Source organism: Bubalus kerabau, chromosome 8, assembly GCF_029407905.1.
Source record: "Bubalus kerabau isolate K-KA32 ecotype Philippines breed swamp buffalo chromosome 8, PCC_UOA_SB_1v2, whole genome shotgun sequence".
Classification (NCBI taxonomy): Eukaryota; Metazoa; Chordata; class Mammalia; order Artiodactyla; family Bovidae; genus Bubalus; species Bubalus kerabau.
Genome location: NC_073631.1, coordinates 12,716,633 through 12,733,997, shown reverse-complemented (window position 1 = coordinate 12,733,997; position 17,365 = coordinate 12,716,633). Strand labels below are relative to the sequence as shown.

At 39.7% G+C, this 17,365-nt stretch overlaps 1 protein-coding gene and 1 non-coding gene across 3 annotated transcripts in view; one reads left to right on the top strand and one right to left on the bottom strand.

The window, feature by feature from the left end:
• Positions 1–17,365, top strand: part of PEX1 (peroxisomal biogenesis factor 1) — a 77,301-nt gene that overhangs the window by 16,588 nt on the left and 43,348 nt on the right. For both annotated transcript variants that reach the window (XM_055589707.1, XM_055589708.1), the window contains exons 4-10: positions 4,052–4,166; positions 4,265–5,019; positions 6,831–6,950; positions 13,600–13,723; positions 13,955–14,058; positions 14,951–15,033; positions 16,198–16,330. In XM_055589707.1, the coding sequence (XP_055445682.1) occupies positions 4,052–4,166; positions 4,265–5,019; positions 6,831–6,950; positions 13,600–13,723; positions 13,955–14,058; positions 14,951–15,033; positions 16,198–16,330 (1,434 nt within the window). The remainder of the gene's footprint in view (positions 1–4,051; positions 4,167–4,264; positions 5,020–6,830; positions 6,951–13,599; positions 13,724–13,954; positions 14,059–14,950; positions 15,034–16,197; positions 16,331–17,365) is intronic.
• Positions 16,485–16,556, bottom strand: TRNAG-CCC (transfer RNA glycine (anticodon CCC)). Its single transcript has one exon. It is a non-coding gene; the product is annotated as a tRNA-Gly (tRNA).

Here is a 17,365-nt window from a genome sequence, read left to right as displayed (position 1 = left end):
CTTGTTTCATGGACCTAACATTCCAGGATCCTATGCACTGTTGCTCCTTACAGCATTGGACTTTACTTTCACCACGAGACACATCTACAACTGGAGTGTTGTTTCCATTTTGGCCCAGATGCTTCATTCTTTCTGGAGCTATTAATAATTGCCCTCTGCTCTTTGCCAGGTAGCATATTGGACACCTTCCAGACTGTGTCATGTCTTTTTGCCTATTCATACTGTTCATGGGGTTCTCACGGCAAGAATACTCTAGTGGTTTGCCATTTGCTTCTCCATTGGACCACTTTTTGTCAGAACTCTCCACTGTGACCCATCTGTCTTGGGTGGCCCTGCATGGCAGGATTCATAACTTCATTGAGTTATTCGAGTCCCTTCACTATGACAAGGCTGTGATCTGTGAAGGAGTGTTAAATTTTGTCAGATTCTTTTTCTGGGTCTGTTGAGATGATCATGTGTTCTTTTGACTTTTCTTTTGTTTCTGTAGTGTATTACATTGATTGATTTCCATGTGTTAAACTATCCTTGTGAATTTGGAATGCATCTCAGTTAGTAGTGGTGTATGATCTCTTACGTGTTGTTGGATTCAGTTTGCTACCATTCTTTTGAGAATTTTTGCATCTGTAGTCAACAGAGATACTGGCCTGTGCCTTTCTTTTCTGATGTATCTTTGTCTGGTTTTGGTATCAGGATGATGGTGGCTATATAGAATATCTTTTGGAGTGTACCCTCCTTTTCCGTCTTTTAGAAGAGTTTGAAAAGGCCCAGTATAAATTATTCTTTGTATGTTTGGTAGAATTCACCTGTGAAGCCAACAGTCCTAGAAAATGTTCCATGTGCACTTGAAAAGAATGTATATTCTACTTTGGGGGGATGTAATGTCCTGAAAATATGAATTAAGTGTAACTGTTCTATTGGGTCATTTAGGATTCCTGTTGCCTTATTGATTTTCTGTCTAGATCTGTTCTTTGATGCGAGTGGGCTGTCAAAGTCTCCTACTATTATTGTCTTCCTGTCAGTTTCTCCCTTTATGTCTATTGTTTAGTCACTAAGTTGTGTCCAACTCTTTCTGACCCGGTGGACTGTAGTCATCCAGGCTCCTTCTGCCCATGGGATTTCCCAGGCAAGAATACTGGAGTGGGTTGCCATTTTCTTCTCCAGGGGATCTTCCCAACCTAAGGATTGAACCCACGTCTCCTGAATTAGAGGCAGATTCTTTACCACTGAACCACCAAGGAAGCCCTTATGTCTGTTAGTATGTGTTTTATGTATTTGGATGCTCCTGAATTAGGTGCATGTATGTGGACAAGTATAATATCTTCTTGTATTGCTCCTTCTACCATTATATGGTGTCCTTTATCTTTCTCTTTGGCCTTGTTTTTAAATCTGTTTTGCCTGATGTTAAGTATTGCAGTTTCTGATTTCCTTTTATTTCCAATACATGAGATATCTTTTTCTGTCCCCTTACTTCTAATCTGTGTCCTTTGCCACAAGGTGGGTCTCATACAGGCTGCATATTGCAGCCTTTTTTTTTTTTTTAATCCAGTCTGCTGCCACTCTGTCTTTTGATTGGAGTATTCAGTTCAATGACATTTAAGGTAATTATTGATACATATGTATGTATTGCCATATTAAACCTTGTTTTCCAGTTGATTCTTTTTCTTCCTCTTTCTTTTTGTGGTTTGATGGTTTACCTTATGCTTATGTTCTTTTGGGTTTTGTGCATTTATTTTATGTTTTTGATTTGTGACTGCCCTGTTTTTTAAATATGTTAACCCTTTTGTATATCTGCTTGCCCTAAACTGATAGTCATATCTGCTCAAACATATCCTAAAAAAAAAAAAAAGAATGTGCATTTTCTTACTGTCCTTCCCCACATCTTATGATTTTAATGTCCTTTTTTATATCTTCATGTTTATCTTTTTGCTGTTGCTTGTATTTATCATCACTTTCACAAATAGATTTTTTCCTTTTTTTTGGATATTTATACTAGCCAGCTTAAATGATTTACTTTCCAGTCATGATTTCTCCCTTTCTATATCTCCTTGCTTCTTTTCTATTTAGAGATCTTTTACTGTTTCCACAGTTTTACTATTGGTGTATTCATTTAGTTTTTGCTTGCCTGAGAAATTCTGTATTTTTCTTCTTATTCTAAACAATAATCTTGCTGGATAGAATATTCTAGATTGCAGAATTTTCCCTTTCAAAACTTTGAATATATTTTGCCGCTCCTTTTGGCCTGCAGTGTTTCTGTAGAGAAATCAGCTGATAGGCTTATGGGGGTTCCCTTGTAATTAACTCTTTGTTTTTGTCTTGCTGCCTTTAGAATCCTCTTTAACTTTTGCCATTTTTATTATAGTATGTCTCGGTGTAGGTCTGTTTGGATTCACATTGTTTAGCATCCTCTGCACTTCCTATATCTGAATATCTGTTCGGTTCTTTAGGTTTGAGAAGTTTTAGTCATAATCTCTTCAAATACACTTTCAATCTCCTTTTCTCTTCTCCTTATGGAAAACATATTACACATAGATCAACGCACTTTGTATTATTATCCAGTGGGTCTCATATTGCTTTAATTTTTTTCATTTGGCTTTCTGTCTGCTGTTTCATGTAATTTCCTTTGTTCTGTCTTTCAGATCACTTATTCCTTCTTTTGCATTATTTATTCTGGTATTAATTACCTTTAGCTCAACTTTTATCTTGGCAAAGAATTTTCTAACTTTTCTTGGCTCCTTATAGTCCCTAGTTCCTTTCTATAGCAGTTTGCATTTCTGATGATAGCCTTTCTTAATTCCCTTAGCATTTTCATTGCCTCTTTTTGAAGTTGGTATCCATTAGACTGACGAGGTCTGTTTCACCATTCCTTTAGGGGAATTCTCTTGGTCTTTTAGTTGGGAGAAGTTCCTGCTTCATTTTACTTATATTTCTCTTAGTCTTTGAGTTTAGGAGAAATAGTCATGTACTGTAGCCTTGGAGGACTCTTTATATGTGAGGGCGTCCCTACATAGCTTGTGTGGATGTAACACTTCTTTGAGGGTTGTTTTCAGTTTGAAAGCTTGCTGTCTCTTTTCTCTGCGTGTGCTGTCCATTATCCACTTGATAAGGGGTGTGCAGGTGCTTGGCCCATGCACAGTCCCAAAAAGGCAAGGGCAGCAGTCGGCGCTCAGTCATGGGACCCTGGGTGGTGGCAGGGCGTGCTGCCTGCCGCAGTCTGCCGCTACCTCGAGTCTGAGGTGGTAGCGGCCGCTTGTGCCTACCCTGGAGCTCATGTAGGTGGTGCCCACACAGAGGGAGAGGAGTTCTGTGGAGATCCTGCGCCTCTCCTTGCATGCCCCCTAACAATATCACCTTACCTCTCTGGTGGGCCCAGGCTTATCCCCATATTCCCTTGGTTGGGGCACGTGACATGCTAGTCCCCTTGGGCCGTCCATACTGCCAACCCCAGTCCTCTCCCCAGTTCTGCCTCTGAAGCCTGAGCCTCAGCCCCCACCTGCCTCCGTGGATGAGCGTCTGAGACTGGGCAGGGCCTGGTGGCAGTACTGACCATCTTTGTGGGTCTGTCTCTACGTTGCCCTCTGTAAACCAGTTGCGATGCTCTCTGAGACTCCAGAGCCCCTCCTCTGTCCCCACTGATCACTCAGCCTGTGACAGGGCTTCCAAGCGAGGAGAAACCTTTCCCCTCTCATAGCTCCTGTCCAGATTCCTTTCTCTCTCTCTCTCTTTTTCTTTGTTTTGTCCTTCACAGTTAAATGGAGATTTTTTGCCCCTTGGAAATCTAGAAAATGTTCTACTAATGTTCACTAGATGTTCTGTGAGAACAGTTGCACATGCAGATGTATTTTTGATACATTTGTGGGAGAAGGGGAGCTCCCCATCCTACTCTTCCTCCATCTCGATCTGATCCCCCAAAATATCGGTGTCTTTAGATTTCTTTTCTCTGAGTGGTGTTCTAAACCAAGTAGGTTTGCTTTATAAGAAAGAGTTGAGGTTTCCTTTCTACACATGAAATAGACAAAATGTAAAGGGAACTGACCTTTTTGTTTATTTCTAGGAGCTGCATGCTGCTTCCCTTGAACAGCACCTTCTAGATCAGATTCGAATAGTTTTTCCAAAAGCCATTTTTCCGGTCTGGGTTGATCAGCAGACTTACATATTTATCCAGATTGGTAGGTGCTGTTGTAACACTTGCTGTCGTACTCTCCACTGTCGCGTTGACTCCAGAGCAGAGGTCAGTGCTCACTAATGACCCTTGTTTTCTGTACAGCTGCACTGATACCAGATGCTCCTTATGGAAGGCTGGAAACCGACAGCAGACTCCTGATTCAGCCAAAGACCCGCCAAGCCAAAGAGAGTACATTTTCAGAAGCAGAGGATATACCTGGGAAATTTCATTATTATGGAAGAGACCAAAAAGGATTGACAAAAGAACTTCAAACCAAGCAACTTCAATCAAATACTGTAGGAGTCGCTGGGTCTAAAGAAAGAGAATCAGAGAGTAGAATTGACTCATCATTTATCCCAAGCTTATGGACTATGATAGGAAGCATTTTTTCTTCTGGGTCTGAGAAGAAACGAGACACATCCTGGGGGTTAACTGAAGTCAATGCTTTCAAAAACATGCAGTCAGCAGCTGTTCCTCTGGACAATATTTTCAGAGTATGCAAATCCCAGCCTCCCAGCATGTGTAAGGCATCAGCAACTTCTGTGTTTCACAAACATTATGCCATTCATGTATTTCCATGGGACCAGGAATATTTTGATGTGGAGCCCAGCTTCACTGTGACCTATGGAAAGCTAGTGAAACTGCTTTCTCCAAAGCAACAGCAAAGTAGAACAAAAGCACCTGAAAAAGAGAAGCAGATGTCAGAGCCTCTAGATCAAAAACAGGTTAGCCCAGACCATAGTCACAAAGCTGGCAAGGCCTGTGTGCTAAAGGTAGTCTGGAATGGACTTGAGGAACTGAAGAATGCCATTAAATACACCAAAAACTTAGACGTGCTTCATCTTGGGAAAGTCTGGGTTAGTATGTCTTTCTGTAAAAAATATTGTGTTAGTTGCTCAGTTGAGTCCGACTCTTTGCAACCCCATGGACTATAGCTCGCCAGGCTCCGCTATCCATGGAATTCTCCAGGCAAGAATACTGGAGTGGGTAGTCATTCCTTCTCCAAGGGATCTTGCCAACCCAGGTATTGAACCTGGGTCTCCCGCATTGCAGGCAGATTCTTTACTGTCTGAGCCACCAGGGAAGCCCCAAATTGTACTATAGTTGATTTACAATGTTGTTTGTTTCTGGTGTATAGCAAATGGTTTAGTATAAATCTTAGAAAATAATTTTATGTTGCTTGAACTTGCCCAAATTTTGAACTAAAATATTATAATATTTTATGCACAAGTTGAAAACCAGTGTAATAAATACTATTTAAAGTCCCCCCTCCTCTAGTCTTCTCTGGTGGCTCAGATGGTAAAGAATCTGCCTGCAATGCAGGAGACCAGGGTTTAATCCCTAGTTTGGAAAGATCTCCTGGAGAAGGAAATGGCAACCCACTCCAGGATTCTTGCCTGGAGAATCCCATGGATGGAGGAACCTGGCCGGCTACAGTCCATGGGGTCACAAAGACTCGGACACGACGGAGTGCCTAACGACAACAGCAGCCCCCGTGGGGACACATTCTGGTTGCAGGGTAAAGTCCTTGTTTGGGTAAGGTTTGTGTGTGTTTCTGGCGAATAAACTTGGACAGGTAAAGCTAAGATAGGTACAGGCCCAGAGAGGTCAAAATTACCTGCCTGGGGTAACAAGTCAGTAAGTAGAATGAGGATTCAAACCCTGGCAGGCTGACTCTTGAGTTCATGCTTCAAATGGAGTGCCCTACGAAGCCTCACATCTTTAATGCCTGAAGATTTGCTTCCACCTTCTTGAAAGCAAAGGAATATCTTGGTATGTACTGGGGGAAATGCCCAGTGTAGGGAGAGACCCACGGCGTGAGATGACCGGGGTTCAGAGGCACCCAGAAAGCTCCTTGCCCTGCTGGTACTGTTCCTTTACTGTGATGGCGAGCGAAAGTAGCGCAACAGCATTTCCTCTCCTCATCCCAACTTCAGATGCTAATTTTACAGGAAATGAGTCACCAGCCTCCTTTATTTTAATCTAATTTTGAAGGAAGATTATTGGAACAGGGAAGAACGATGGAAAGGAAAGGGAGTCTCCTTAGTAGGTTTCTTTTACTCTCACAGCTTGGACCTTGAGGTCGGTGACTTACAGGTTGTAATCTCTTCAGCCTACATCATTCTTAAAGCTCCAACCCTGCCTCATATTTTCTGTTATCTCTAATCTCTTACTCAAGAAGGTCCCACTGCATCTTGAAAATCATATTGTCTGAACTTGTTAATGGACCTGTCTGTTTCTGATAATCATTCTGCCATTAGGCAGGAAACACTGTTATTTCCTTGATGTTATATGGTGAGGATGGGGTGAAAAAGTGGTGGCCGAATCCTAGAGACCAGGAGAGACGGCGGTGAGGAGCCTGCACTCTGCGGTCAGGCTGGGAGGGTGGCCAGTGAGAGGTGGCAGTTAGCTGCCACCAGGAACTCAGGCTGGCTTAACCGGAGAGACCAAAAGTGATCACCTTCTGAAGAGGACGTTAAAGAAACAACTGTAGGGAAAAATTGAAATGTTAGTATTAGTACCTGAATGCCCACCTATATTGTCAATCATGGCAGTATCTTATCATTCACCTGAGTTGATAGAAATTAATATCATTGTTTATGCTGTGGAATATTTCTTAATCAAGATTTTAACATTTATATTTTAAATTCATTTTTATATATTTCAGATTCCAGATAACCTGAGAAAGAGACTAAATATAGAAATGCATGCAGTCGTCAGAATAACTCCAGTGGAAATTACCCCTAACATTCCAAGATCTCTAAAACTACAACCTACAGAAAGCTTAGTGAGTTCACATTTATATGTTATATCACAATTATTTTACATGCATGGTAAAATTTCTAGTTGCTTTAGCTAAGTAATAAGAATGTACTCCTTTATTCTAGAAGGGCAAAGAAGTCTTATTGTCTTTTGGTTTTATTGTAATAAAACACATATAAAATGCTGTTTTAACTCTTTAACTGCAATTTAGTGCCATTAAGTATGTTTATGACATGAAACCATCACTATTTCTGAAACTTTCCCATCCCCTGAATAGAAACTTTGTGCCCATTAAGCAATCACTCCCACATTTTCCTCCCCCAATTCTCAACTGTGATCAGTCTCTGAATTTGCTTATTCTAGATCTTATATGTAAGTGGAATCATACAGTATTTTCCTTTGTGTCTCTGTTATTTCATTTAACATGTTGTCAGGGTTTATCCACACTACAGCATATATCAAACTTCATTCCTGTTTATGGCTGCATAGTATGCCATTGTATGTATATATACATGTTGTTTATTCATCTGTTGATGGACATGGGGTTATTTCTGTTTTTTTTTAAAAAGACTCTTGTGATCACTGCTGCTGTGAATATTGATATACAGATATTTGAGTCCCTACTTTCAGTTCTTTTGGGTACATACCTAGGAGTTGAATTGCTAGATCAAATGGTATTGTTTACCTATTTGAGAAACCAAAAAGTCTTTTTTTTTCCCCTGCTCTGGAACTTGGTTGCTGCCGGCAGGCGTTCTCTAGTTGCAGCGAGCAGGGGCTGCTCTCTAGTTGCAGCGCACAAGCTTCTCCCTGCAGTGGCTTCTCCTGTTGCAGAGTGTGGGCTCAGTACTCGTGGCGCTTGAGCTTAGTTGCCCCATGGCATGTGGGATCTTCCTGGACCAGGGATCAAACCTGTGTCCCCTTCATTGGCAGGCCTGGACCACCAGGAAAGTCTGCAAGAAGTCTTTAATACATGATATACATATAACATACATTGTGCCAATGCAAATATGGATAATTTGGCATTTAAAGGATTGATCTTTTTGCTACATCTGGGCAGTTTTTTAAGAAAATTCTCACGTTTCAGTATTAACAGTGCAGTGTAAAAGAGAGCTAGACTGTTTTACTTTTCAACACTTAATTTTGATAGAAACTGATATGGTCAGAAATTGAAGTATGGAACTTAATTTTAAAATCTCTTTAGAGTATTATCAGGTTTCCCTGATAGCTCAGTTGGTAAAGAATCTGGCTGCAATGCTGCTGCTGCTAAGGCGATTCAGCCGTGTCCGACTCTGTGCGACCCCATGGACTGCAGCCCACCAGGCTTCTCCATCCATGGGATTATCCAGGCAAGAACACTGGAGTGGGTTGCCATTTCCTTCTCCATGGCTGCAATGCAGGAGACCCCAGTTCGGTTCCTTGGTCAGGAAGACTCCCTGGAGAAGGGAAAAGCTACCCACTCCAGTATTCTATCCTGCAGAATTCCATAGACTGTATAGTCCATGGGGTCCAAAGAGTCAGACGCAACTGAGCGACTTTCATTTATTTTCTTTTAGAGTGTTATCATCTGTACCAACATAGATTACCAGTTCTCAGAGAATTGTAACACAGGAAAATTATTATATGTTTAAAAAATGCCAAACATGATTTAATCCTTCTCTAATAATTTGCATTATACTTCTGGATCCTCTGGATAATGATGGTCATTATGTCAAGGTCATTATAAAATCATTTTAACAGATCTTTCTGCTTGATGGAACCTCAGATAAAATAGTTTATATTTTGTGACTAGAGAAGAAGAAAACAAATAGAATACATGCCATTTCCATAATAGTATGCAACTGAGCATTTAACTTATTCACTGGTTTGTAGTTTTAACTTTCTGATTGTTTGGTCTTCAGTTGTTTTCTGATTTGTGCTTTGTGTTACAGTTGATTTACTTTAGAGTACAGTTGATTTACAGTGTTGTGTTAGTTTCAGATGTATAGCACATTGATTCAGTTCTACATATATCCATTCTTTTTCAGCTTCTTGTCCCATGTAGATTCTTACAGAATATTGACTGGAGTTCTCTGTGCTATACAGTAGTTCCTTGTGATTATTTTATATACAGTAGTGTGTATATGTTAATCTCAAACTCCTAATTTATCTTCCCTCCACCTTTGCACTTTGATAACCATAAGTTGTTTTTGGAATCTGTGAGTCTTGTTTCTGTTTTGTAAATAAATTTGTATCATTTTTTTAGATTCAACATGTAAGTGAAATCTTTTTCTGTCTGAAATAGAAGTAATTCAATTAGTATGATTTATGTCAGAGTGTTCTGGCTATGTTTTCCTCTAAGAATTTTTAAAATTAGATTATAGTTACTTTACAGTGTTTTACAACAAACTGAATTAGTTGTTTGTTTAGTTGCAAAGTCATGTCTGACTCTGTGCGTGCGACCCCATGGACTGCAGCAACCAGGCCTCCCTGTCCTTCACTATCTGCCAGAGATTGTTCAGACTCATATCCATTGAGTTGGTGATGCCATCTAACCATCTCATCCTCTGCTGACCTCTTCTCCTTTTGCCTTTAATCTTCCCTAGCATCAGATTCCAGTGAGTCAGCTCTTCGCATCAGGTGGCCAAAGTATTGGAGTTTCGGCGTCAGTCCTTTCAGTGAATATTCAGGACTGATTTCCTTTAGGATTGACTAGTTTAATCTCCTGCAGTTCAAGGGACTCTCAAGCATCTTCTCCAGCACCACAATTTGAAAGCATCAATTCTTTGGCACTCAGCCTTCTTTATGGTCTAATTCTCTCATCGATACATGAGTAGTGCAAAGACCCTGGCTTTGACTGTACGGACATTTGTCAGTGAAGTGATGTCTTTGCTTTTTAATACAACTGTAGGTTTGTCACAGCTTGCTGCCCAAGAAGCTAGCTTCTGATTTCATGGCTGCAGTCACTGTCCACAGTGATTTTGGAACAGAAGAAGAGACACTGTCACTGCTTCTACTTTTTCCCCATCTGTTTGCCATGAAGTGATGGGACCAAATGTCATGATGTTAGCTTTTTTGAGTGCTGAGTTGTAAGCCATCTTTTTCACTCTCCTCTTTCACCTTCATCAGGAGGCTTTTTAGTTCCTCTTCACTTTGTGCCATTAGGGTGGTGTCATCTGCATATCTGAGGTTGTTGATATTTCTCCCAGCAGTCTTGATTCCAGCTTGTAACTCATCCAGCCCAGTATTTCGCATAATGTAGTGTCTAAGTTAAATATGCAGGGTGACAATATACAGCTTTGACTTACTCCTTTCTCAAGTTTGAACCAGTCTGCTGTTCCATGTAAGATTCTCTTGCTTCCTGACCAGCATACAGTTTTCTCAGCAGACAGGTAAGATGGTCTGGTATTCCCATCTCTAAGAATTTTCCACAGTTTGTTGTGATTGGCTTTCCCATAGTCAGTGAAGCAGAAGTAGTTTTTTTTTTTTTCTGGAATTCCCTTGCTTTGTCTATGATCCAGTGAATCTTGGCAGTTTGATCTTGGTTCATCTGCCTTTTCTAAGTCCAGCTTGTACACCTGGAAGGTCTTGGTTTTTAAGTATTGCTGAAGCCTACCTTGAAGAATTTTTGAGTATAACTTTACTAGCATGAGAAATGAGTGCAAATGTATGGTAGTTTTTACATTCTTTGGCACTGCCCTTCTTTGGTTTGGAATGAAAACGGACCTTTTGCACTCCTGTGGCCACTGCTGGGTTTTCCAAATTTGCTAACATATTGAGTGGAGCACTTTTAACAGCATCATCTTCCAGGATTTGAAATAGCTCAGCTGGAATCCCATCACCAGTAATGCTTCTTCCTAAGGCCCACTTAAGTTCACACTCCAGGAAGTCTGGCTCTTGCTGAGGGACAACACTGTCTTTGTTATCCGGGTCATTAAGAGCTTTTTTTGTACACTTCTTCTGTGTCTTCTTGCCACCTCTCCTAAATCTCTGCTTGTTTTTTCAAGCTTCTGGTTCTTCGTTAAACATTCTTGTGCCTCTGTCTGTGCCATGATTCTTTTGTTGAGATCCTGAGTCATCTTTACTCTAATTACCCTGAATTCTTTTCCAGGCAGATTGCCTGTCTCTACGTTACTTAGTTGTTCTTCTGGGGTTTTATCCAATTTCTTTGTCTGAAACGTGTTTCTCAGCTGGGTCATACTTTCTAACTTTCTGTGTTCGTGGTCTCTGTTCCTCAGGCTACAGGCTTGTGGTTCTTCTTGCTTCTGGTGTCTTCCCCCTAGTTGGTGAGGTTGATCCAGGGGCGTGTGCAGGCCTCCTGTTGGGAGAGACTGCTGCCTGCCCCCCGGTGTGTGGGTCTGGGTCTTGTCTGTCTTTCGGCAGGGCTGTGTCAAAGGGTGTGTTTGGGGGCAGCTGTTGGCTCAGGGAGACATTTGGGCAGCCTGCCTGTTCCTGAGCTGGGCTGTGCTCCCGCCCTGGTGGTGGTTCTAGGGCGTCTCAGTGCTGGAGCCTGCAGGCTGTTGGGGAGGCCAGGCCTCCGGGAGAGCTCACGCCCGTGAACAGTGCCTGGAGCCCCTGCCACCGCTGTCCTTGTCCTCACAGCGAGCCCCAGCCAGTCCCCGCCTCCCCAGGGAGCCGCCCACGGCCTGCGGGCAGTTCCGGCCCGGGTTCCCGTGGCGTCACTGTCTAGCCCTGCACCCTAGTGCACGTGAAGCCTTGCTGAGCACCGGAGTGGAAGCTGCACTGGCCTCCACAGACCAGAGACGCTGATGGCTCCTCCTCCCGGTGCCAGACCCCCGCCTGGGCCGCTGACACGGGGCCCAGAGCGCTCTCACTCCTGTGGCAGAACTTCTGCGATACTATGATTTTCCAGCTTGTGGGTTTCCCACCCCGCGGGTATAGGATTGGATTATATCACAGAAGCACCCCTCCTGCTGTCTTATTGTGGCTTTTCTTTGTCTTTGGATGTAGAATATCTTTTATGATAGGTTCAGGGGTTTTTTTGTAGATGTTTATACAGCAGTTAGTTGTGATTTAGCTCTTTTCTTGAGAAGAGGTGAGCTGAGGTCCTTTTGCTCGCCCTCTTATCTCTGTCTTGTCTCTCAGTATCTTTTTAAAAACCATGTGAAGGAAATTTAACATTGTCTTGATAACCCCAGGATTTTCAGAGTCAGATATTTTGCTGTCTATATTGCATTGATATTCTTAAGTAATCTTTAAACATATAGGCCACAGTATAAAAGTTTTTGTAATATGGAACTTTTATGGCTCTTGACTTATAAAGTTCTGAGTTCTTTTTTTTTTTTTAAGTTTATAGGAGCTCTGCTTTTAACGTGGTTATTGATCTTGATATTTTTTTTCAAAAACTAGGTCTTATGTACAAAAGTAATTAGCCACTGCTCATGAGTTTTGTGTTTTCCCTCTGGTATCAGCAATGGGGTATTCCCTTTCCTATCCCTAGTTGTGTGCTGTGGTGGGAGCTGTGTGACCTTGGCCGGTCTCTCTAGGCTGATTATATCATTTAGGACAGAAAGGTGTTTGATTCTAGAAGAACTATGAGTTGCTTTCTGATTCGGAAACTCTTGATTTTAAAAAGTTTTCATTTTCATGTTATGACTTTCTCTAGGTCTTTAATCCCATTTTCCAATAATATGCAAAGAAGTAACTGACTTATTTCTGTGATTTTTAAGAGTGGGAAAGTGATGCCTTTTCTTAGTTTAGCTTGCTTTTTTAGTGGTGAGCGTATTCTAAACCAAGCTTAATCAGTGGATCTAATGAATGAAGAGAGATAACAGACATGAGTTGTTATGTATGAGCTGTTAGATAATAGATATGGGAGTTGCAAAATGGTAGAAGTTTATTTTCCTAGGCAGATAGTGTCCTTCACATATGAATTTTGGTTAGTTCTGTTTTGTATTTCAAGAAGATTGTTTAAACTTAATAATATTAGTCTAAAAGCTTCAGAAATTAGCAGTGTTTTTCTTAGAATTTCTTCATATCTTTCGAACAGTTTATTAACACTCTACTTGTTGAACGTATCAGCCATCATAGAAAAAAAAGAAAGTGAGACTAACACACAAAGAGTTTGTTTTTCTCGTGTGCAAAGAAGTTTGGAGGAGCTCACAGTGGTTAGACCACGTAAGCACGATGCAGGCTCCTTCGATCGTTCTCTTTGTCATCTTTAGCCTTTGTCTCCTCCTCTTAGATGCAGGGTGTTTATGGTGGTGATAGACGTCACATCTGCATCCTTTCAGCAGAAGGAAAGGCATCTTCTTCTTGCAGGGTTTCTCCACCATTCAGTTTGGGAGAGAAGGCCTTCTCTTGGGTTGCTGATGGTAATTTGTTGGCCAGAGTGCAGCCACACACATGCACACACAGCTCCAAGCTGGGAACAGGGGAGCCCGCTCCCTGACTACAGAGTTTGCTTCACAGGAAGCAGGAGAGAATAGGGTTGGAATGGTTATCAAGTGAGCTGAATTATGCTCTGTGTATCACTGGGCATAGAAAAAAAGAGCATTTAAAACTTTGCCATTTGTATGAGTTTTTCTTCAGGCCACACCATACTCATTGTACTGTAATGTCAAGTCCCAAACCTGTGCCTGTGACCATCGTTTTATTGGCAAGATAAGGTATTAAAATAAGAATGTTAAATTCATGTAGTAGAATATCGCCACTGTTTCTTTCCTTTCCTCTGGCAGTCTGAAGACGTAAGTGAAGAAGACATAAAAGCTGTGTTCTACTCATGGCTGCAGCAGTCTGCCACTACCACAATTCCTCTCATAGTATCAGAGGAGGAGTACATTAAACTGGAAATGAAAGATGGTAAGTGTATTTTATTTGTTCTTTTGATATTTTTCCTATTAAAGAAGTTGGACAATTTTTCATTGTTTTTCCATCTTGTGATAGGTATGAACAGGAAACCTAATAATGATAATTAAACAGTAGATTTTATGTATCAAAGAATCCTTTTATTTAAATGTAAATAAATTTAAATTTTAAAGTATTTCATCTCAGCTTCAGTACTAACTACATTTATTACTTTCTTTTTAATAGGGGTGAAGGAGTTTTCTCTGAATATAGTTCATTCTTGGGAAAAGGAAAAAGAAAAAAATATTTTTTTATTGAGTACCAATCTGCTGCAGAAGATGACAATACAAGTAATTACATACTACTGAATATTTAATGATAATATTTTCACATGTGATTGATGCTAAAGTATGAATTTACTTGTTAAGACCTTGCATCCTAAACTGTATAAGAAACTCAAATGATAAGAGTAAGGAATAACTTGATTTAAAATATTTTATTCTGTAATCTCTTTAACTTACTTAAACAAATGATTGATTTATCCTAAATTTAAAATGGATGCTTCAGCAAAACTGTTCCAGGAATAGAATTGATCATGTTAATTGGCCAATGGATCATGATTTTAAACTCTTCTAGTATGGGAACAAATGAAAACTTAGCTGAGGGCGGGTAACTTTTTTTTTAATTCATATTTTTATTTGCAATTTTGCTGCACAGCCCATATTATTTTGTCAATTCTTAAAGTCTCAACTCTTCACAACTATTATCAGATTACTTTTCTTCCAGATATATGTTTAAAGTACTCTTTTTAGAACATTATGTTTTGGTTAGGATATTTACTGTCATTATAGAACTGAAGATGAATTAAAGTCATTTAGAATTTCAGTGGTTTGGAACTAGATATTATTTCTTTACTTTGGTGAAATACAATTTAAGGAATACCATTCAGAGACGATACAGATGGAAGATTGTGAAAAGAATGTGACATAAATCAAAATTGCAAATAAAGATATATCTCTAAACTGTATGAAGAAGACATTCTTTACTGCTTGTTAAATATTTATATTCCTTAGACAAGTAAATTATTATTGTCAGGGCTGTTTTAAGTAATAATCTTGCATGCAAAGTATATCTTTTCTCTCTGGTGTAACAGAATCAGCAATTCAGTTTCCTGGAACCCAAGAAAAGCAGGCAAAAGGTATTATTTTGACATGTAAAATTGATTTTTCCTTGCTACTATAGGTCCTTCTAGATCCTATGGTAAAAGAAGAAAACAGTGAGGAAATTGACTTTATTCTTCCTTTTTTAAAGCTGAACTGCTTGGGGTAAGAAGTTACGGCCAAACTGGCATGTTTAGACACATTTAACATTACCTGTTTTAGGGCTTTTATGTGTAAATATTAAAGTAGATGTCAGTGTTGTTGACTAGTCTTACTAATGTAATGGTAGATAGTTTTTTCAAGGATTGTTTCTGTTTTCACACCTGGCTTAGTAATTTGCCTTCTCTTCTGAGATAAACTGAAAGTCTGAAACTTATTAGAAATTTTACTTTGAGATTTGATCTGTGAGAAGAGAGCCAACTAGATATGACCTGGATCATACACACTTGAATAAAACAATAATTTTTTGAAATTAATAAATTCGCTTTGAAAGTTAAATCCAAAGACATTAGTTGAGTGTTTAAAAATATTTCAAATTAAGTTATTCCTTCACTGTCTTATAGATGTACTGATTGATGGGAATTATTTGTGTTTTCCTTAACTTTTAAGACAAATTTGAAAAGAACCTCCTCAATTTCTTTAGCTCTTAATACAGTATAAGAATCTCACGTAAACTGTTAATTCTTAGAATTCGTCACAGAGGCCTTTAATGGATGTAGTAGTAGTGATTTGATTTTCTGTAATAGTATAATCTAGAAAGGTTTTAGTTAAAGGATTAAACTACAGAGCAACAATAATCTGCTTTTTAAAGTAAATAATCTACTTTATAAAGTAAAAACTCTTCAGGTCAGACTAATTTTAATAATTTATGATATTTATTATCAGAAATAAACTGGCAGAATCAGGAAATAGGTTGAAGTTCATGTTTGTGTAATCTTCAGATTGAAACTGGATTTCAAAGATGAAGTTTAAGAGGAAATAAGTCTTCAGTTATCCTAATACTTTAAAAGCACTCATGTATGATAATGTTGATTAACAAGCCAGAAATCATTTTGAGGGGGATATATGTGTGTATTAAGACAAATCCCCTTAAGGATTCCTATTTGGACAGAATTTCTAGTTACTGCACATATTTGAAAATAGTAAAATTAGTTTTAAAATCTGTGACTCAGATTTGGCATTAAATCATTTTACTTTCAAGTAAGGGGAAATTTCCAAGATTTTACTCTTTTTATAAATCATTAGCCTGCGAAGGAAAATTTCCAAATTGTTTATAGCTAGATTTTATCCTGTTTTAGCGTTTGATCATGCAATTTACATGTTTTGCAGAGGAGTGAATTCCTTAGGCGTCTCCTCCATGGAGCACATCACTCATAGCCTCCTGGGGCGCCCTTTGTCTCGGCAACTGGTGTCCCTTGTGGCAGGACTTAGAAATGGAGCCCTTTTACTCACGGGAGGGAAGGTATGTGGTTAAAATATGCTCATTTTCGTTAATTAGCATTTTTTTAACTTAAAATTGAGAAATATTTATGTGGCTGCGCCTGGTCTTGGCTGCAAGCATGTTGGGTCTTTCCGTTGTGCCCTACAGCCTCCTAGTCGCAGCCTGCAGGATCTAGTTCCCTGACCAGGGATCAGACCTGGGCCCCTGCATTGGGAATGCAGAGTCTTAGCCACTGGACCATCAGGGAAGTACCTGATTAGCCATTTTTAATTCCTCTCTCTTTGAGTTTTAATCATCTGTTATATAGGGTTGTTGATACGATAGATGGAAAGATTTATTCATTCACTAATATGTTTGAGTGCCTGCTATTAGATATTGAGAAAATAGTGTGGAATTGGGCGATGCTCTCCCTGCTGTTTTTCTATTTCAGTTGATATGATTGTATGAATTTTCTTTTTTATGATGTTGGTAGGGTGTTAAATCGGGATTCCCTGGTGACTCAGTAAAAAATCCACCTGTCAATGCAGGAGGCACAGGTTTGATCCCTGAGTTGGGAAGATGCCCTGGAGAAGGAAAAGGCAACCTACTCCAGTATTCTTGCCTGGAAAATCTCGTGGACAGAGGAGCCTGGCAGGCTACAGCCCCTGAGGTCGCAAAGGGTCAGACATGGCTTAGTGACTAAACGACAACAAAGCGTGTTAACGGGGCTGATTAATGTTGAAATGTTGAATCAGCCATGCAAATCTGTAATAAATCCCACCTAATACTGGTTTGTTATTCTTTTTATACTTTGCTGAGTTCTGTTTGCTGATATTCTGTTAAGGATTTTTGCATGTAAATTCACGATCAATATTAGCCTGTAGTTCTGCCTTTGGTTTTGCTCTCAGAGTAATACTGGCTCACAGAATGAGTTGAAAAGTGTTCCCTTCTGTTCTGTTTTTTGGAAGAGATTGTATAAAATTGATGTAAATTCTTTAAAATGTTTGGTAAAATCTCCACTGAAACCATCTGTGCCTAGAGATTTCTTTATATATTTTTTATAAATTCAAAGTCTTT